The sequence below is a fragment of the Chaetodon auriga genome, chromosome 15 (genome assembly GCF_051107435.1).
Source record: "Chaetodon auriga isolate fChaAug3 chromosome 15, fChaAug3.hap1, whole genome shotgun sequence".
NCBI classification, from domain to species: Eukaryota; Metazoa; Chordata; class Actinopteri; order Chaetodontiformes; family Chaetodontidae; genus Chaetodon; species Chaetodon auriga.
In genome coordinates, this window is record NC_135088.1 from 15,332,606 (window position 1) to 15,353,604 (window position 20,999).

The 20,999-nt window shown below is 41.6% G+C and overlaps 2 protein-coding genes across 3 annotated transcripts; both read right to left on the reverse strand.

The window, feature by feature from the left end:
* Nucleotides 1–646: 646 nt before the first annotated feature.
* On the reverse strand, nucleotides 647–8,852 carry srrt (serrate RNA effector molecule homolog (Arabidopsis)). Of its 2 annotated transcripts, none has more exons than XM_076750160.1 (20): nucleotides 8,712–8,852; nucleotides 7,934–8,052; nucleotides 7,633–7,761; nucleotides 7,411–7,557; nucleotides 7,073–7,261; nucleotides 5,073–5,242; nucleotides 4,382–4,566; nucleotides 4,190–4,300; nucleotides 3,942–4,101; nucleotides 3,684–3,832; nucleotides 3,532–3,593; nucleotides 3,340–3,418; nucleotides 2,846–3,037; nucleotides 2,572–2,742; nucleotides 2,281–2,434; nucleotides 1,813–2,006; nucleotides 1,501–1,657; nucleotides 1,241–1,333; nucleotides 1,030–1,129; nucleotides 647–884 (listed from the first exon to the last, which is right to left on the reverse strand). In XM_076750160.1, exons 2-20 carry the CDS (start codon nucleotides 8,050–8,052, stop codon nucleotides 809–811), a joined length of 2,637 nt encoding a protein of 878 aa, XP_076606275.1. In that variant the 5' UTR covers nucleotides 8,712–8,852; the 3' UTR covers nucleotides 647–808. The 2 variants fall into 2 exon arrangements, with proteins under 2 accessions (XP_076606275.1, XP_076606276.1); XM_076750161.1 differs by having other exon boundaries at nucleotides 1,019–1,129.
* A 3,306-nt stretch (nucleotides 8,853–12,158) lies between these two features.
* rnf167 (ring finger protein 167) lies at nucleotides 12,159–19,073 on the reverse strand. Its single transcript, XM_076750875.1, has 10 exons — nucleotides 18,855–19,073; nucleotides 17,133–17,263; nucleotides 16,963–17,043; nucleotides 16,742–16,879; nucleotides 16,574–16,661; nucleotides 16,375–16,465; nucleotides 16,104–16,209; nucleotides 15,565–15,658; nucleotides 15,191–15,271; nucleotides 12,159–14,811 (listed from the first exon to the last, which is right to left on the reverse strand). Exons 2-10 carry the CDS (start codon nucleotides 17,235–17,237, stop codon nucleotides 14,390–14,392), a joined length of 1,206 nt encoding a protein of 401 aa, XP_076606990.1. The 5' UTR covers nucleotides 17,238–17,263; nucleotides 18,855–19,073; the 3' UTR covers nucleotides 12,159–14,389.
* Between the last annotated feature and the right edge of the window lie 1,926 nt (nucleotides 19,074–20,999).

Consider the following 20,999-nt stretch of genomic DNA (forward strand, 5'->3'; position numbering starts at 1 on the left):
TGCTTTTGTCAAAATGTGTTTGCATGCTTACACTTTCATGAACTGTGCAAATGAGATCCCAATGGGAATGAGAGTATGCTGTGGTACCTGTGATTTACAGATATGACCAGGGCTAAATCACAATGACAGCATTTACATTTGACTTGTAATGGGAGTATTTGTACATGGTGTTAGTTATTTTTAATGAAAACAATGTTAACTATTTCTTGGACCACTGCAAGGCTTCTGCAGAGCTCTAGTCAGCAGATGTGACCAATGAGAAGGCCAGCAGACAAGCACATGTAATTCAATGGTTTACCCAGCAGAGGGCAACCACTCTTCAACATCTGCACAACACATCAGGGTATCCGTCAAAAGTGGAAATGAACTTAAAAAAAAAAAAAAAAAAAGACTGTTTTCAATCTATGAACAAAACGTAATTGTGCAAACACTATCAGACTCGCTCACTGACCACAGTTTGATGCTGACGTTGATGCAGCCCTGACCACAGACAGATACAGTGAGGTGTTTGGGACAAATCTCCTCATCAGTATCTTGTCCTCTAAAGTCTGACCGGCTGCTCCTCTGTATCATTCGGCTGCTCTGATCTGATCTTCAAGTCACACAATTTGATTATATTCGATAAATCATTCAACACAAATGAATTTAGTTGGATAACAACTTTACTGAGGAAACGCTTCACAGCAGCAGTTTGTTCTTGTTGCACAATAATTACAAATCCAATATTTCAGAGAAGAAATCATCTAATCTACTCCAGAAAGCAAGCAGAACACAACATTGGTAGAAAGTGAAGACAGAAGTCAATGCTCTAAAAGAAGTCCATGTCATCAGGTGCATCCAGGTCACGGTACTCAATGATGTTGCGTGGATCACCTCGTGACATTCTGAGAGGTTTGAGTGTGCGTGGAAGGAAAGAAAAACCCAGGAGAGAAGAAGAGAAATGAGCACAAAAAGAGGTTCAGAACTATTCAATGGCAAAAAATAGGCCGTCTCTGAGCAAAATAAAGGTTACACGTACAGTGGTCTCACCTGATGTTGCGTGGCTTCCCCAGGTAGCCACCTTGTCCCCGGAAGTTGTCATAGTTGCCTCTGCCACCTCCGTATTGGTTGGGGGGGTAAGGAGGTCCACCTGTGGAAAAGGAGGAGTCAAAATCAACACAAAGGCAGTGGCTGACGGACAAGTACATTTCCACTATTAGCACTAAAAAAAAAAAGTCAGGAGTACAGTGGGAGACCATACCACCATAGCCCATCAGTGGTGGACGAGGCTGCCCGAAGCCCATTGGACCCTGAGGACCTTGCGGAGGAAAGGGCATGCTGGGAGAAAGCAAACCTGTAGGACAAAAACAAATGTTCATATTGTTGTGGGTAAAATATGACTTTGTTATTTAAGTCTCGGTGCAGCGCAGTGACCCAGTTCCTTTACTCAGCCGGTCATTTGTTAAAGAGCTCAAGTCCTTTATTATGAATATTTGAGCTGATCAGAAATGATCTGCTGACCTTGACCTGGGCCTGGAAGAGGAGGAAGCTTCATCTCTGGCAGCGATGGTCTCTTGGCGTCCATGAGGAAATTGTTAAAGAACGACACTTCCTTTTTCACTTCTTCAATTTTGTCCCCATGTTTGTTGAGGATGTGCTTCCGTACGAACTCCGGGCCCTTGAAATGAATTCGAAATGCAGAAGACCAGAGCGTCACAATAAGAACGAGCAGTGACAGAGTGAATGACGAAGCACTAATGCAGATCACATAACGTGTCCTCTGACAGCTTTTCACAAACACTGTCCTGAATTTTTTGTCTTCCGAGTGCTCACCTTAAATTTCTTGCCACTTAGAGGGCAGAGCCATTTGTCCTTTCCCAGCTCTTGAGTGTTGGCAGACACAAACTTCTCCACCTCCTCCTCAGGATCCTTGCGACCCATCTTCACCGCCTCGTCCTCAGATAGGATTTCTTTTAAGCTAAACAAAGGACTCAGCTTCTCCTCCATCATCTTCTGCCACTGTTGCACTGTTCAACAATAGCAAAAAAAAGTGTGGAAAGGGTGTGATAAAGGCTATGAGAATGATTCAAAGCCAGTTCCTATGCACTCATTATGGGCATGAACTGATGCAGCCACCTGTGTCTAGTTATAAAAATTGTATTTTTACTACAACTGCATCTATGTTCAAACATTATATTACAAACAACTTTAATATTTAAGCTAGCTAAGCTTTGCATCAAAGCTACTTTCTCTCCTCCGCTCGTCCATGTCATATAGCACAAACGAGGCAAACGCACTGACCTTCTCCATGTGTGATGCGGTTTGGAGGGATGGGTCCACGTACATGGATCATGCCACAGCGATTGGGCATTTCATCCTCACTGGGGTATTCACAGGTGTTGTAGTAGTCAATTGAATGCACAATACGCAGATACAAGACAAGACGATCCAGAACCTGGAACGAGAGAGATGGCGAAGAAACTACTAAATTAGCCAGTTTTAGCCAGCCAGCTGAACGACAGGCAGAATGGATTACGGTAGTAAAGTAACAAGTAACAAAATCATTTGTACTAATCGTTGCAAAAGTCAGACCTTGGCTAGTTTGTCGTCCTTCTCCACAGTGGTCTCTGCAGGGTTTCCCTCCTTTGCACTCTCCTCAGGGTCCATCCCACTCCCAGAGCCCAGGAGCTCCTCCTCCTCAGCACTCACCTCCTCTATCAGGTAATCTGTGATATTCTTCAAGATGGGGTTCTGAGCGGGCAACTTGTCAAATCACAAACCACACATTAATTAATAAATTCAGTCAAAGCAGGACAAGTTGCTTTAAATTGTTCAAATGCATGAACTTGACAGATGAGAGCTGCACCTCTGTGCTCTGCCCCTCTTCCTGGAACTTGATGCTCCACAGGTCTCCTTTTTCATCCAAGGCATGGATGAGCTTGGCAGCCAGCTTGATGTCATTGCGGAGCACCTGCTTGTGCTGAGTGATGCCATTAACATTACGCACCCTCCGGGCCAGGTCCCTGTTCACCCCTGGTGCCAGTTCACAGTCTCGCAACTGTGAAGGGAAGAGAGTAAAACAGAATTTTAACGGCCTCATTTACTATTCAGGACATTATACAAGCAATAGCCGCACGTCTTCAATGAGAACAGCAAGTCAGCAACACATTATGCTTTACACATGCAGTAATTCACTGACACAAAACAGGCTAACTGAACACATAAATAATGAAACAGATAACCTGCTGCATTATCTTCGGCTCCATTATTTTGACACATAACACTCTGTAACACATTCTATGCTGCATTTTACAATAGCTTGAAAACAGGAGGGTCAACAGTGGAGAGTGGCACACTTACACGAATGTTCTGAAGGTTCCAACAAACTTCTTTGATGTTGATGCTACGGTCAAATGTCACCCAGCAACGTCTGAAAAACCTGCAGCAGCACAGGGTTCATTCCAACATTACTGTGCATCCACGTGTACTGTTCTTACTTCACACGACGTGTGACTACATGAATCCACAAGAATGTGGGCTCTTTCAACCAACCTGCGCTCTGGATGAGGGTCAGACAAGCAAACACGCAGAAAACCAGGGTATCGCCGGCAAAGCTGAGAGAGAAGAGCACAGCAGGATGTTGAGTGTAAACCATGAAAGGAATGACTGTGGTGATTCTACATGTCCACCGGTGTTCAACTCACAGCTATAATCTCAGCCTTGGAAATGGTGGGAGCGATGCTCCTCATGAAAAGAGAGCAGGTCCTGTGGAGAGGCCGCGGTCTGGGAGAGTCGTCTTTGGGCTTCTTTTCCTCTTTCTTGTCCTCTTCAGCGTTCTCCTTTGGTTTCCCCTCTTCGTCGTTAGAACAGCAAAGTGATGGGAACAATCTGAGTTACAAATACTGCGAATTGGGGACTGTACAGTGTTTCTGAAGACAAAAATCAGACATTTGATTCCTCACCTTCACCCTCCTCTTCCTCCTCATCCTTGTCCTCCTCCTCATCCTTCTTCACAGGTTTGTCTGAGCAGTTGGAATTTGAGTCTGAATCAGAGTCGGAGTCACTCTCTGAGGCGCTGCCTTCGTCATCGCTGTCTCCACTGCGCTTCCTCTTTCTTCTCGGCTGATAAATAAGAATGAGAACATCGAGGGCTTTCAGGATCTTTCCCGTCTCCAGTTAGCCAAATGTCAATAATGGAGGCAACACTTACTTTCTTGGGTTCAGGCATTTCTTCTTTGGCAGCTTCTTTCCCTGCCTCTTCTTTCACATCCTCCCCTTCAGTCGCAGCAGCTCTTTCTGTGCTGGCAGAGTCACTCTCCTCCTGTGGCACAGCGCACTCTCATCACCACCGCACTGTGAAATCTCTACAGCTCGGCAAACACCGACAGAGAACAAAACGTACCTTCTCGTTTTTGTCTTTGTCTGCTGAAGGTTTGCGATCACTGTCCAAGGCTTTGAGGTCTTCTCTCTTGGGAGGTTCGGGGCCCCCTGACACAGACGTCAACTTCTCCCTTTCCTCCTCCTCTTCAGACGGCAGGTCCAAGATGCGAAGATCATGATCCGTCCCTCCCTCCATCTTTATCACAGCTGAGGGCGAGTACAACAAAATATGGTTCAGCATTCTCCAGCATGCCAAAAATAGCAGGTTGTCCAACTGCATACGGACAGTTTGCAGTACGCAAGCGAGCATGCTTTTCTGGTTATTCTGACCCACAATCCCCTGCACAGCAAACAATACCTCACATCAACCAAGCAGCAAAGAGCAGAGTTCATACAAAGTCTTGGCATCTGTCCAAAATCACATACTTTTTCTTTTTACTTCAAATGTTGTGCTACAGAATGCGATGAGCGAGTGGGTCAAAGTTCAAGGCACAATGTTCTGTGTGGTGTAGTAGTATGTCCCAGTTACATGCACACTGCATGCAACAGGAAGTACTTTGTATAGGCAGAAGGTATCCAGTGTCTTTTCTTTAGCTACTATCCATGTGTGCTTATTTTGACAATGAAAAAGAGAAATACAATGCACAGAAAAGAAACACGAAGACTAACTCCAAATACAGACAGTACTCTTCAAATCATTTTTGGCATCTCACCTGCATCCAGAACCTTGATGATGGCTGGGGTCTGCTCAATGTCCAGGGAGACATTATCAAACCAGCTGTTCTCCATCAGGAACAAGAAGACATTCAGACGGTTGTGCAGGGCACTCTGGGCCTCTGCTTTAAGTCGACTGGCCTCATCTGGGTGATACTTGGACCTGAACCTGTGCCCAGAGTTGGGGGTCCACAAAAAAGCAGGGAAGGAATGATGGGGGTTGGGATGAACGGGATGTAAAAGTTAGAGAACAAATACATATTATATGTCTATGTTGCAACTGTGGTGTCATTCAATGGCACTGGAAAATATGATTTGCATATTACAATTTATTTTTACCACATTTTCAACAAAAGGATATTTTTCTTTTCCAGATGGTTTGTTGGGAATAGTTCAAAATGCCAAATTCAGTCAGTGGAATTTAAGTATCTGCACATACTATCATCATTAAGATTATATTTCTGTAATGTGTATAGTCCTTGTGTTAGGTCAGTCAGTGTGTGCATGGTTTGACTTTGTGATTATTGTAGCCAATTATTGTACAATATTAGAAAGGTTGAGATTAACTCACCAAAAAAATAAAGAAAAAAAAAAAAACAACAGAGAGATTATAAAATGAAGCAATCACATATTGAGAATTTCACATTAAAAATGTTAATCATTGAGTGGACTACAGTTACCTTTTCTTCTGCCACTTTATTAACAAATAAATACAGAGAGGGGGTCTCTTCTGTGAAAACGCGCTCCACTTCACCCCAATGGTGTGTCTGTATACACACAAATTCGGTTTTGGGATTCGATTTGATCCGAATATAAAAAGAAAATAGTGTAGAAAAAGGATAAAACAAGAAAAAAAAATCTCCGTGCGCGGAAGACTGCTTGACTGTCTATCTAAGATCCCTGATACTGTGTGTCTAAGAGCAACTGCATTGTGCGCAGTGCATACCCTTGCTGTCTAAGACCGATTCTTGCTGATGAGTTCCACTTTTCTCATCTTCAAAAAAAACGTTGTCAACGTGGTAGTGGGAATGAAGAGGGGAAAAAAAAAATTGGTTATACCAAAACAGAACAAGTTTGCATGATACCTGTGAAATAAGGGTAATAAGCATTAACAGGCATTATACAACTGTGAATCTTGGAATGGTTAAAACGCAAAGTAAGAAAATCAACCCAAATGATGACGATGACATTTTAGTGAAAGCTTAAGCAGAATCATAAAAAAAAATAAAATGTCTATCTTTCAGTTATGGGATTGTGAACAGAGGTGTGCTTTTACTGATTTACTGCACAACATAATGAAGAAGGCAGGTATACTTGCTAAGTCACAACATAGGTTTTATTTACACCTATGGGACCGCCTGCCCAAACTCCTACAACACATTCAGAAACCAAAACAATAAAATGTGCACTAAGGATGAATTTGGGTTGATTTTCTTGTTTAATAAATAACAAGTAGTGTAACAAAAGTCATTAGTAACAAACTCTGATTGTGGGCCTGCTCCTAATACATGGGTGGAACTGGGTTCGATGAGATAAGATGTAAATTATTAATCCCCCGCTGGGGAAATTAGAGTGTTACAGACAGCAAGCAATTGGGAATAAAAATTGGGAATAAAAAAAAAAAACTCAATTTTTTTGCCAAAAGTTACTTGGCGAGCACTTGAGACATGTTAAAAAGCTTAAACAGAGGTATTATATTATATTATATTATATTATATTATATTATATTATATAGTCATAAAATAAATATGACTACCTTAAAGTACCATGATACACCCACCATAGGACCAGGCCAAACCTAACCTAGCAAGTATATCTTAAATAATGATAATGAAATAAAAGCCAAAGGAGAGGAGCTGTAAAAAAAAAAAAGGTGATGACATTTACAGATTAAATGACTACAATAGTCCAATGAAAAGAATGACTACAGTGCAGCTACATTAAAACTAACTAATATTCATGATTAGGTTTCTATAAGTAGAGGCAACTGAGATCGTACCACTCTTCATCTTTATGAGCCAAAAAGAAGTCCTGCATCTGCTGTCGGCGGAAGTCAATCTTGTACTCATTGTATCGTTTGACCGCCTCAGTCTCATCCACAGAATCATCTAAGGACAGCAGGAACTCCTTAAAGCTCTTCATTATGGGAGGGGGTGGACCCAGATCCATGTCATGGATGTTGCCGAGCCTAACGAAAAAGAGACAGGTTGGATGGCGTTTCGGGTGGTCAGTTATATCGAATAGTTGCAGGAATTGTTGAAAAGTTAATAGTGAATCCTTAAAACAACATCTGACTTCAAAACTCAGGCTCAACTCAACCCTGATTCCATCTCTCACCTTGCCTGAATGGGGATGCCATGATGAGGCTGCATGAGGTGCAAGTCAGGGTGGCCCCAATGCTGCGGCGGGCCATAGCTGGGCCCTCCTCCACCACCATAACCCAAGTCATATCCTCCACGGTAAGGGTCTCCACCATGGTCATCCCTGCCAGAAACAGATAAAAGATCTTAAGCAACGGCAGGTAGCAGTTGCAAAAGACTGTGTTGCTGTTAAACTCACCAGTCTCTTCTCATGCGTTTCTGCTGGGGACTCATGTCGTGCCTCGGTGGGGTGAATCTCTCCCTGCGTCCTCTGTCATAATCCCGGTACTCTCCGCGGCTACGCCGTTCCCTGCCCCTGTCCCACTCCCTGGGAAATTGATTACAGGTAACAGGAAAGGAACATGCAAATGAAACAGATATTAATCTCCAACCTCAGATATACTCTGTTGCACTTTGTTGGAGATGAGGTTGCTGCATTGTTATTGACTGAAACCTGTTTGTGGCCGACAGTGCTGAGCTTCCCCACATCCATGTCTTACCTGTCGTTCCAGTCATCTCTGCGTCTGTCTTCTCTCTCTCTTGAACGGTCGTAGTCACTTCTCTCCCGCCTGAATTTGTCCCTTCTCCTGCGATCGTACTCGTCATCGCTGTCTCCCATCTCCATGAAAAAAGAAAAGCAAGTTCAAGTCACGACGTGGTGCGGAAGGATTATGCATAGCCTGACTGTGAGCGTAGTCATTTAAATGTATGCTAATTTACGTAGTCAGGCTAAACTGGCTAATAATACTTCCATATTGTCATTTCATGGAGTCTGCATGTAGCCAAGCTAGTGCACTTTAATTAACACTTATTTGTGCTGATTGATCTGATACTGCAAACGTGGAAAGTAGTTCTAAGGACAGAAACAATGGCTACAAGAGGAGGTTACAAGGAGAGCGTTAACGTTACTGAGATGACCTGCTAGAGAGACGGCTATCTTAGATTTTAATATGCTAAATAGTTAGGTCTTCGTCTCTTACAGAAGTTACTGGTGGCATATGATTTGTATATCCGAATCACCAAAGAATTTCGAGATAAAAGGTAGACTAATGTGAGGAAAAAGCGTGCCTTCTCTGGTCGATTTTTGTTGTGGTGTTTGTTAGCTAATGTTAGCGAGGGCTGCAGTTAGCTAATCGGCTACGCTAGCTAGCTAGCTACAAATGACTATTCCAGTCCGTCGTATGCAAGAGACCCTTGGTTTTCCACATCAAATGTAATCTCCTTCTTGCTAGTTTGCCCTCCATCGATACGGTACAATACAAACGACCACTTAGATACCTTAGCAATTATTTGCTTGGATGATCCCCGTGCTCCTCTTCTCCTCCTTCTTCTTCTTCCGCTTCTTCTTCTTCTTCTTCTTGATGTTTCTATGTGGCGGGAGGCATACAACAAAATGGTGCATTACTGCCACCAATTGGTATGAAGCGCGCATCAATTTTACCACCACCGCGTCCCTCCCCCTGCTTGTCCACCACCTCAAGGGCTGTGCCCTGTGACTCTGTGCCGAATTAAAGTGAGGGTAAAATACGCCTATTCATTGCGCCTGATAAACACCAACGGGCCGCGTTGTGTACAAACTGCAGCTCGGAAAAGATAACGCGCATAAACAGGAGTACACGTGCGCGTGCACGGCATGGGACTCACACTCGCCTGCAGCAGCCTCTGCAGGGAGCAGTGCAGACAATATATGGGAGAGATGGCAGTCCACATACGGAACACACAGTTTTTTAAATATATATTTTCTGTATGAAAATAGCATTAAATGTTAATAATCACTTATCTTCAGATTTTACAGCACATATTCTATTCAATAAATATAGTTTGTTTATACCTCATTCTGTTCTGTATAGGTCTACCTATTCTTAGACAGATGGAGCAAGCTGTTTAAAAGGAGGGAGATTTTGTAGTGGGAGCACTGTGGTGTCAGGGGTGACTGTGTGGCAAAGGCAAATGGTTTACACGGCTCTAGGAGGACCCCTACCAGAATTTTACTGAAGGCCCCACAGCGAGGTCAGGGCCGACTCTGTTATGGCTGCACCCCATCAAATGGAAATATTGCGGATGTTCATTATCTTATATCTTATCTTCATCACTGACATTTCTGTCACTACAGCTAAAGACTGCATGGGCCTTGACTTAGCCCTTGTTTTTAATGTGTAGCATTCATGTCTCTTTCAGATTACTTGTTGACAGCAGATGAGTGGTACTGTAGAACAAATGCAAGAAAAAAAGTCACAGTGAAAGGATTTGATATTCCAACAATATTTTAATAGATTAACTGTCATGCTGTTTTATTTGAATTTCTTTATCCAATAAACTAAGTATGTCCTTTTCTTGTGCTTTTCTTTGTCCTTCCTCTGAACCGTAACTGGTGCCTCATATAATCCAGGATGACACGTGGCCACACACGAGTAGTTGTTTCATCCTCCATGATAAATGAAGCGTCCACTTGTTGTTGGAAGGTATGGCCGTCCCTGGATCCAAATTCAAAGTCTCCTGCGGGTCCACCAGTGGCTTCCAAAGGACTGGAGATGAGCTGCGGCGGGTAAGAACTACCCAAAAAACGCTGGGAACATGTAAGCAATGATTATTTGCTCTTGATTTTACACAATGTTATTAACATACCGTTTAAAAATATAAAGGGCAATACTTCACAATTTGATGGACAAAAAAAAAAAACTTAGAGTAACTTAGAGTTGTAGGAAATGTGCTATACAAGCAAAGTTTGGTTCAGTTATTGATTTATTCATTGATTATGATACATTGCATTTTGATTTTCCATTAAATTTAATAGCATAAAGTAAACTATAAAATAATTCAAACACTATTTTCACTATCAACTTTCTTTGACAAAAAGACAAATCATATTTCAAATGTTAAACAGGGGATTCACATTTTGAAAAATTCTAACAAACACAGGAAATACAAATTATATAAATGTATACAATTTGTTGTTAATATACATTTAATCATTATGTTTGAATTTTCTGTGATGAAAGTCAGGTAGCAAATGCAAAATAAACTGATTTTTTTAGCATACAAGTATTATTTTATTATCATAAAAGAAACTATAAATTTGTTTCTTACCGCATTGTGGTCTTGAGGAGTTTCTCTAGAATCCAGCAGCACAAATACAGAGACAGTCAAGAACAGCAGGAAGGACGATCTGTACACAGAGGAGGACGACAGCAGTGATCCCCGCATGTTTCCTGACGCCGGCCAGTGGTCCAGAGAAAGGTCAAACGGTTCCAGTGTTTTTAAGCGCGGCACAGCGAAAGCAAGCTTGAGCTTCCTTATCAAGAATGACCCTTTACGGCCTCTTTTGCTTTCAGGATTCATTTATGTGATGTCACGTCACAGCCCGTGTCCATATGTCTCTGTGCCTCTATATTCATTTCTCATCTCGCACAGAACAAACGTAAAGAAACACATGAGCCCATAATAGTCCCATACATGCCATAATCCAGCCTCAGCACACACTGCTACCGCCTATCTTGCTGTTAAAAGGTTTATTCAGCTCAAATATGAATTGTCTTTTCTTCCAAGCGGCAGGTGATGTGATTAAAGGCACATGAATGGAGAAACTGAAAAGACACAGAGCTTGTTAGGAAGGACTGAAAGGAATCGGTCAACTGCCGGAAGTCTTAATGACCCACCATTACTCCTAAAGGTAGGCAGCTTCTTAAGGCCCATGTTAGCTAAACCAAAGTATGGATAACTTATAAACTACCACCGATGGTATTGATATATTTGTTCATTTAGTAAAAAACCAAAAACATATTTAGAATAATATGAGAGGGGATCAAATATCTAAAGCTTAATCAGGATTTGTCAATCTGAACATAGTGCAGTCTCACGGGGTGATGCAGTACGTTTTGTGTTACATGGAGAGTTGTCATTGTGCCACAGTGTTTTTCAAATGATGTATTCACCGATGAGAGTAACAGAACCTAAAAGAGGCTCAGCAGGGCGTCCCTGTTCTGGGCTAATTAGTTACTATGAAGCTCATGCCAGTAGGATCAAAGGCCGCGCATTAATTACAAGAACATTTTTTTTTAGGGGAGCCATGCTTTTACAGAAGCTTAGTCATTTCATTACTATTAATGAAACCACCTTTAACGTATGGCTCAGCACACAGGGAGCAGAAGGTGAGGAAGACAGCCCCTTCAGCTGTCAGCTCACGAGACAGGCGTCCAGTTCTGTTTGTCCACAGCTGTCCTCACCTAAAACTATAAGAATGGTTTCAAAGTACAGTGATGCCTCGCTGAAGCCTCGTCATCTCAGCTGTGCATTCATTCATTCATTCATTAAGATTCGTGATATGGAGTCATCATGTTTCTACAGCTGGCTGCTTGTCACTGTTGCATTTTACTACCATCTGCTGGATTTGAACATGTATAGCATTGAGACCAAATGTCCCATCTTGCAACATTAACAAAAAGGAAAAATAAGTCGTGCATCTGGCCCGTGATTTGGATCCGCTCTAAACTTTAATGGGCTCTTCCTTGGCCTGTTCTGCAAGCTTTAATCAATTTTCATGAAAATTGGGCCAGTAGTTTTTCCGTAACCCTGCTAATGCAACAAAAAAGATGATATTACATGTTATTGATTTCAGCTTTAATATTTGGTAGCAAACTGCTTTATATTGGCTTATATAGGCCATTGCAAGGAAAGGCTGTTACTTATTTTTCTTGTGTCATCTAAACAAAAACAGTGGCACCACAGTCCCATTTCAATATCATTTAATCTTCCACAAATCAGACATTAAATGCAGCTTTCCACACACTGTGTTTAGACATCCTAAGGATTCTCAAACCTGCTTTACACATGGAAATTATACTTGACACTGAACATTTATTATTTAAATGTGATAAACTAGGCACATTCTAAAAGAAGGAAAAATGGATAATTCGGGGATTATAGATTTTTTTCCATTTGTTTCAGTTAACAGCCTCTAAAATTGAGACATATAGAGCAAAGAAAAGTACAGTACAAAAAACCTTTGAAGCATACTGTCAATTGGAAAAAAGCTGTTCTATTTACAATACAGACTATATTGCCAACAAGTCCCAATCAAACTTTAATAGTGTGGAGTCTTTTAATCATCATCATCAGTCAAATGTAAAGGTGGAATGTACTGACTTCACAGTCCTACCGAGTCCCCTCTTTTACAGTCCAACACCAAAATGCAACTCCTCAGACACAGAATGCATTTGATATCATGTGCAGTTGTGGTGTTTGGGGGGGGGGGGGCGCACATTCGGCCCCCTCTCTGATGTGGTGCAGATATAAGTTAGGTTTCAAGTCGAGGTTATACAGTAGGACATGTTATTTCAGCTGATAAAACATTTTTAAAATCATCTGGAGCTCACGTTTGTATTATAGAGGAGAGTAGCTTTAAAGTTACACACCCTGTGAGATTATTACACACTAAAAAACAACAATTCCAGTTGTGACTTTCTGATATTAGATCAAGGTTAACACTGTGCATTTATTTATTTGGAGCAGTGAAACAGTTTGGCTGAAACAACTTCCTAAGGTTTCTATTTGTACTGCTCTTTATATAAATCAACAGCGTGGACCCTGCCCAGCTCCTTTTACAAATAGACCATATCTCGTGTGACAGTCGCCGAGCTTGTCCAAATTTTCAGGTGCAAATCAAGCATGTGTCAGCTGACCGTCTGTATCATCACTAGCACTGAACACGAGGAAACGCAGGCGCTCTCTTTCTTGTTCACCGCCATAAAAAATGAATACGGCCAGGGGGCGAGACCGAAGCTCTCTAACCAGCAATATCACATACAGCTAGACAAGAGGAAAAGAAAAGGAGTGTGAATTCTGTCCCTTCAATTTCCAAACATTTAATATAACATGTACATCAAGGCCGACGTAAGGCAATGCTCTTTTTTTTTTTCATAAAAACATCTCCAGGGTCCCACGATTCAACATGTAATCATTCTGTTGTGTATAAAAATGGAAAAACGTCCATTAAATATTCATGAATCTATAGCTGACCATTTCAAAAGAAAAAAAAACAAAAAGCTAAAACAATTCATAAGACCAAACGCCATTAATTCTCCCTATGTTATTCATCTAAAACACCAACTGACCTGTAATTTGCTGCTATGAACCTGAGTTTGTTCAACTTGACAAACTGGATAAAGCTAAAAGTATTTCTCTTAAACTGACCGCACAGTATAATCAGTAACAATTTAGAAGCAGCAGAAGTGGATAACATCTTGGCAATAGTCTATTATAGCGCAATTTATGGTGGAATTTGAGAAAAATCTGACATTTCAAAGAACTGAAATATAGCTTTAAAAAACAGGAAGAGAACAAAGGGGATTAAAAAATAAAATGAAGACAAACACTTCCCTCCACTTGAGCATCCTCGTTAGGAAACGATTCAAAGGTGGGAAGAAGGACTGTCAGGTATAAAACAATTATGATTAAGACAACAGAGAGTCTTCAAACTGCACTAAGGTTACTTAAACTTTACATACCTTGAAGATCCAATTTAAGTGTGAGCGTAGAATTTATTCTGTTTAGCAACACAGGCTTCATCTACCAGAGTCACACTCTTACTTATACAGCACATTAGATCACCGAGACATTTAAGTGGCCCATTCATTGTGTGCAGCACTAGTGGTTAGGTCATGTGGCGTGGTCAAGTTATGAAATACATAAAATAAGAAGGTCTACGGACAAATATAGGTGCACTGAAGTGACTCTGTGCGTAGAAGTGGGCTGATGCTCAGTGATGAATTGGGGTGAAGCCGATTAATGCAAGTGCTGCATGTGCTTTGACACCAACAAGTAGACCTCCTCTGGTTACTGGGTAAAAGATTCTGTGACAACGTCTAGCTAACCACAAATCTGAAGGTGTTTTAAAGTACGGTGCGATAACAGTACGTCCGATGACACAAAGTAATCTCGTTGCAGCTAAGTTCCAGTCATCAGATCTCCACTCTATCCCTACCAATGAGCTGAGCAGTGTCGTCATCAGTGTGGTGCCTGTCCTCTCCTGCGTCATCAGCTTCTGAGTCCGTGTCCTCCTGGGGGGAGTGGTAGCCTTCATAGCACAGAATGGGCGAGTCGCAGCGAGCGGGGGAGACGAGGCACTGGGCAGTAGTGGTGGTGGTGGCTGAGTAGGCCCCCGGGCTCCCTGAGGGGGACCCCGGGTTGGAGGGCCGGAGCAGAGGAGTGCGCTCCGTGTCTCCTTCACCCTCTGTCCCTTCTTCCTCCCCGCGTCCTCCGGTTTCCTCCTCGGACTCGGACTCCGAGTGCTCTGGGTTGTTCCGGGTGACGCGCTGTTTGCACACCGGACACGTCTTCTTGGTCTGAGTGAGCCACGGATCCACACACTTGCAGTGGTAGGCTGAAAAGCAGAAAAGAGGAATTTAGAGGCTTTGGGTTTGTAATTTGCTTTGCTGTAATGGGAAGCTGGTGAGGGATCATGACTTTGGCTGATCTGTCTACATTGACCCAGTTCAAGGGTGGGGGTTAACAACAATAAGTGCGGCGCAGGAGAAACTGGCAATTTCAAGTTTGGAGGAAAAAGGACAATTTTGCATATGAATATTTTGATCACTAGGAGTACTGAAGATACAAATACTGACCTGCAAGAAAGGGTACATTCATGTACGTCGTATTCAAATAGTATAAAAGCTTGTTGCGGCATGTTATGTGGCTCAATAGATGTCATTTTCCACAATGTTTAATAATATACAAATTTCCTAATAACACAAAATATTTACCATGTGAACAAGGTAAAACTCGCAGTTTGTCTCCCTCTTCATACTCATCCAGACAGATGGCACAAACATCATAGTCATCCCCTGAAATGAAGAAGAGGTACCGACTTAAAATCATTCAAAATTACGAGAAATATTAACAACATATTACACTAATTTATAGTCTACAAATGAGTATCATTCCTGTTCTATTCACCTGTTTTCTACGAAAAGCTCCACAGATGAAGAAACTTTATAGACCTCAATAACCCGACGCACCAGATGGTTTGTTACCTTGTTATATTGTAAATCCAGCTGCCTCGCAAGGTAAGGTTCTTAATATTCTTTAAAGCAAAGTATTACAGTAACAGAAAAACTAATTTTTTTTTTTTTTTTACCTTTACGGAACCGGTGGGTTGGAATCCGCTTCAGCTGCTCCTTAGACAAACGATTTTTCCTCAGTCTCTTTCTGTACTGCACACAGCGTATAATCTGAACGATACAAAAAGACAATGTTACTGACGCCATGAGAATCAAACTTACACTCAACGTGCACGGATGGGTTTGCTTTTTGTGTTCACTTACAACCCCACCGCTCATAAGTATGAAGCTGATTTAGAAAGCAGCTTTTCATGGCCTTAAACTTAATTAAAAAGATGTGTCTACTGAATAAATAGAGCCTCTCAGGAGGAAAATTAGCTGCCCTAAGCTGTGCTGAAATACCATTAGGTCACTGTTTTACAATACAAAGAGGCATATTTAAGGCTTGCTTCTGCTGCCCATGGTCCAATAGCCTATGATTGGAACCTGAATGACAGTATAAATGCATTACATGGAATTTCCCTTTCAATTTCAATGACTTCAAAAAGCTATATTAAAGAATGTTCAATGTGCTGAATTAAGACCCAAGGAGGCATCACATCTAAAGCATACTTACCAAGACAATACACATCACAAGAATGATCATGCCAACCACTCCAGTGAAGGGGATAAGGTAGTATGAGAGAGGAAAAGCAAACTCCGGCTTGAGGATCACATAGGCCCTGCAGGCCAAGGAAGGAAACAATGCATCAGATTACCAACACTATCGCAAGTACCAGCTCTGAAAAAGTCAATATGTTTTGGGCTGTGCAAATCTAATGACGACTGCTAAAAGGTTGGTTTGGTCTAGACTGTCAAGTTTAAAAGATATTTCTAAAAACGTTTACCCTTGTTCTGGAATGATGAAATTCCTGAGAATTTGGGAGGCGTAGTAGCTGGTGAATACAGAGGGGATCTCAATCTCCTCTGCAATAGTGTCTGCAACATGAAGGGAAAACAACACACGGTTTCAATTTGAGGTATTTTAGGAGGACGGTATGAATGTTTAAAGTTTGACATAGTGTAAATTTTAGAATGGAAAATTACCGTTGCTGTAGTTCATATTGAGCAGAGTGTCTGAATACATGTTGTGAACGATTGCAGCACTGTATCCAGCTTGCTGTGCATGCAACACCTGAAAACCCATTCCTCACATTAGACCAGTTTGCTTCACAGACATGTTCACATATTCAACATCACTCAAACATGACTGACCTTTACATCAAAATTGCACTCATAGCGTCTGATGAGGGCGATGAATTTGGTGGTGTTGGCATCATAAGATGGTGGCAGTGGAGGAGGAGGGTCGATCGCTGTACAGCCATTAAGCGGACGGGACACGACCAACACTCCCTTTCACACAAAGGAGAAAAAAATGTCATTAGGAAGCTCTGTGGTTTTTCTGTTTGCACTCCATTCTCCAATAATCTGCTCACCATTAGTCCTTCTTTAGGAAGTGGGGCGCCAAACAAGGCAGGCAGGTCCTCAAACAACATGGAGGTCATATTGCTATAATGCTGCCAAAACAATACATAAATAAGAATGACATAATCTCCGCAGGTGAATTTGAGGGATCTGATTTAGTTACAGCTCCAAGATTACTTACAGCATAGATATAGGCATGTGTGGGTGAGGGAACCAGGACGAAGCAAAAAAACACGATGAGGACAGACCATCGAGATCCGGTGCACCACACACCAAACTGAACCATCGTTGGTCACTTACAGTTGCACTAAACTGTGAAAAAGATATGAGAGTCAGATGTCATAATCAGGAATGAGCAGTCAGCTTCATGTAGTTGTCTGCAGTTGGTAGAAAATATCACAGAAGCGGTCCTGATGTCCTGCAGAAAAGTTACTCAACTGGTTTTTCTTGGTGCTCACGTTTTACTGTTTTCTCTTAAAATGAAGTCTGTAAACAATCACATGGTCTCTAAATCCTTGTAAATCTTTAGCTTAATTCTGTTTTCTCCTTAGAATTTGCTATTGTTGTTGTTCCCATTATTTCAACATCTAAATCTTCTTCTTCCCACATTTATGTTGAGTTTCTCAACTCAAACGAACAAAATCAATACAGACGTGGGTGTGCAACAAAACTCTTCAGATCATTTTCACACATTCAGAACAAGCAACATGCTTCAAATATTCCTGCTCAGACTGAAAAACAACTTCCAAATTCATAATATTTCTTTGTTTATCTCTCCAGTTGTACTGTGACGAAACCGTTAACAAAAGCGTCTATTCACATTTCAGCGCATCTCAATAACAAATCAACCACACTAACAATTCAGCTCAGTACTTCAGCATTCCTGTACTCCCCTGTAAAAAGATCTCAGGACAACCAGGGGTTGGGGCGGGCCAGATCTAAAGATTGTCCACATAGATGAATGCTCAAAAACTCAGTTGACTACGTCTGCATCTACACGTGTCAGTTTGATTTTAAATATCACAAAGCATCATTAACACAGAGTTTACATTTGGAGGCCCTCACGTAGCTATAAATAGAGTCAAGAAACTTCTTGACCCGAGATCAGTTTAGCACTGCTGTTAATGTGTGCACGTAACTAACTTATTTGTGTACAGATAATCAGGTTTAACAGGCCAGCAGCATTAGGATAAGGTAAAAGAAGCGCGATGCTTATGTTATCTGTGCTAGTCGGCAAGATGTCAACACAACAGTCAAGTACACGTTCACGTGCCCTCAGAACTCTATAGGCTACTTTATGGCACTGGTTAACAAGAGTGGGGCTCGTGTACTGCCTCTTTTTTCCACTTAAATAAAAACAGACTAAATCAAGTGTCCAGTATGATTAATCAACGTGGCTCCATCTACAAAAGAATGTGCTGCTATCGCAATGCTAAACCTGGTCAAAATGTAGCTCGCTGAGTCAATGCCTGAGACACCTTATTTCGCTAACGTTACTCCTTATTCCCGGCAGGCAATTAATTTGTTAGGGACAGTGAAGAACTGTGACTAGCTGGACTGTCATTAGAATATAACTACATTAGTCATAACGTCATTTTTTTGTTGCTATTAATACAAAAAATAATAACTAAAAGATACCAAGAGTCATCGGGGTATTGTTACTTTGTGTTGTTAGCTACATGCCGTAGTATCCTGCTAATATCGACACAGCGAAGGTTGTAACGGTAATCTAAAGTTTATCAGTTGTCTCACTTGAGTTTCTCAGGTCACCGTGTAAAAACGATTAACTTTTCGTGACTATGTCTCGCTACTTTCTCGACAATCCTTTAATGCCAGCAGAAAACGACAAAGACAGGAAGGATTAACGTTAGCTGACATTTGGCTACTGTTAGCAGTTACATACCAGTAAACGTTAAGTCGTCCCCGTGACAGATTACTGTATGTCTTCTTTGTAGTCCGTGTACATCGTATCATACACTGCTACTGGTGTATTAACCAATAATATGTTTGTCCACCGTTAAAGAGAAACTTTTCCGGTATGTTCGGTTTCCCAAAGTTGCGTTAGCTTGCTGCTAGGTTTGTTTGTTATTGCTTCTTGCTCCCTGGTTCTTCTTCCTGTTATGATTGCAGATCGACTCACCATCATCGCGACCCACAGCGCCACAAGCGACCACAAGGACAAACAACAGGCTGCAGAATTCATGCTCGCTACAGAAAACCAATCACTGTGCAGGCTCTTGGCTTTCCATCGCTCATTGATGATCACCTGTGGTTTGAATGAATCTGAAATGGTAAATCTAATGGGCACAAATTGGCTCTAAAAAGTCTGTGATTGTGATATAGTATAGAGTGATAACAATAAATATGTATGAAGAATAGATTCCATGTTTAGAATTTCAGGCTGCATGTCATAGAAATAGGACACAGACGCAGACCAGTTTCACTGCATTCAGATGCATAGATTCCAATCAGTCAGGCACCTTTGTACAGACCACAGGTCACATGAACAAACTCCCTGTTACTTTGGCATGCCAGTTGCAAGAGTTTGACCTGCAGCTACTGCTAACTTTCCCAGCCATCAGTTAGGAGTGCTCCATGTGAAAAGACATAGGACTCAGCTCTTCAGTCATCAGGCCACAACTTATTCAACACTGCCCCCTCAAGTGGTAGGAAGACTGTACTGTAGAAAAGAAGAAAAAGAAAAGAAAAAGGACTCCTGCAGTAAGGGAGTCATCAAGAAACCACAGCTGGACAAACCTTTGGAGGAAAATCTACAGCTGTGCTATAAAATGTGTCTATACATGAGATTTCAGTATGTTGTGGGCTGATGGAGATGAAGGAAGCAATGACATTTCTTTGTCCAGCAAATAGAAGTTGAGGATGCCGACTTTTCCCCCCCTGTGATGCCACCACACACTGAAGTCTAGTTATAGGAGTCAGATAGCCTGTTGAGTAATCCCTTCACTGTCGATGTCAAAGCCTAACCCTCACTGCAAGGTGTCTGTGATGCCTGCTGCAGTGGTTATATTTTCATGGGGTGCATGATGAGTCAGTGTCCTATCCCTCATATGATTCTCTGCACAGTCTTTCATTCCAAAGAAAAATAGCTATTTCCTCAGCACAAGGTCCCCATAAGAAAACAAGACCAAATGTTTTACGACAAGGAATCCTTGATTCAGATTGCGAACGCTTGGGAGCATGAATGTGTGCATACAGTCAGCTGAATACACCATTGTTATCATTTTAGTGGCCCATGACTTTGGGCCTCAAAAACAGACATTTCCAAACAAAGCACTGAGTGACATCTTCTGCCCTACATGTGTAGGAAGACTTAAACCCTCCAATTACCCTGAATGGGGAAACTGCTACATAGATAATAATATTTCCCTTGTGCTTTATTGAAAGAACAGTGTCTTTCTTGTAGCAAAGTGTACAATACAGAAAAACAGTGTGCTGCAATCTACCAGGTATGTCAACATGCACCATTGGCTAATTTTAATTGCCTTTGGCTAATTACTACATCTGGGAGTCAGACCCCCTTGTGGCTCCCAAAGCTGTATGCACAGACCCTGACCCACAGGGTTCCACAGTACCATCACACAATCATGTCACAAAAAAATGTAAGAATGAATATGTAAACATAATGAAAACGAATCTAACACCTGAATTTGATTTCAAGCAATTAATTTGCCAGCATGCAGCAGCATAGGGTGCATATCGTCTGCTGAATCAAAAGAAGGATTAAAGGATCTGAAGCTGAAGATCTGTACAATGTTTGTTGTCTCTAATAGTGATGTTTGAATTATGAATATGCATTTATGGTAATGATCTCTGGAAAAATATGTGATTATGTTAAACAAATAAAAATGTGATGTCAACTTAGAAAAACTCATTAACAGTAAGTTTTCATCTCCCCCTTCCTGCAGTCCTATTCGAGCCTTTAGCTGCAGCCATCTTTAACAATGTGACTCACCGTACAGCTCGTATAGATATTTAGGGTTGCTTCTTCTCTTATTGGCCCCTTTGGAAATGCAGCTACAATAGTGTA

Bases quoted from the DNA above. Each gene is read 5' to 3' on its own strand.
- rnf167 (XM_076750875.1), bottom strand. From the start codon at position 17,237: ATGGTTCAGTTTGGTGTGTGGTGCACCGGATCTCGATGGTCTGTCCTC. The intron at 17,044-17,132 runs GTAAGTAATCTT...TTGTTTTGGCAG, and splicing joins CACATGCCTATATCTATGCT to CATTATAGCAATATGACCTC. The intron at 15,272-15,564 runs GTAAAAAAAAAA...TCTTCATTTCAG, and splicing joins AACCCACCGGTTCCGTAAAG to GGGATGACTATGATGTTTGT.
- srrt (XM_076750160.1), bottom strand. From the start codon at position 8,052: ATGGGAGACAGCGATGACGAGTACGATCGCAGGAGAAGGGACAAATTC. The intron at 7,558-7,632 runs GTGAGTTTAACA...TGTTTCTGGCAG, and splicing joins AAACGCATGAGAAGAGACTG to GGATGACCATGGTGGAGACC. The intron at 4,102-4,189 runs GTAAGTGTTGCC...CTTATTTATCAG, and splicing joins AAATGCCTGAACCCAAGAAA to CCGAGAAGAAAGAGGAAGCG.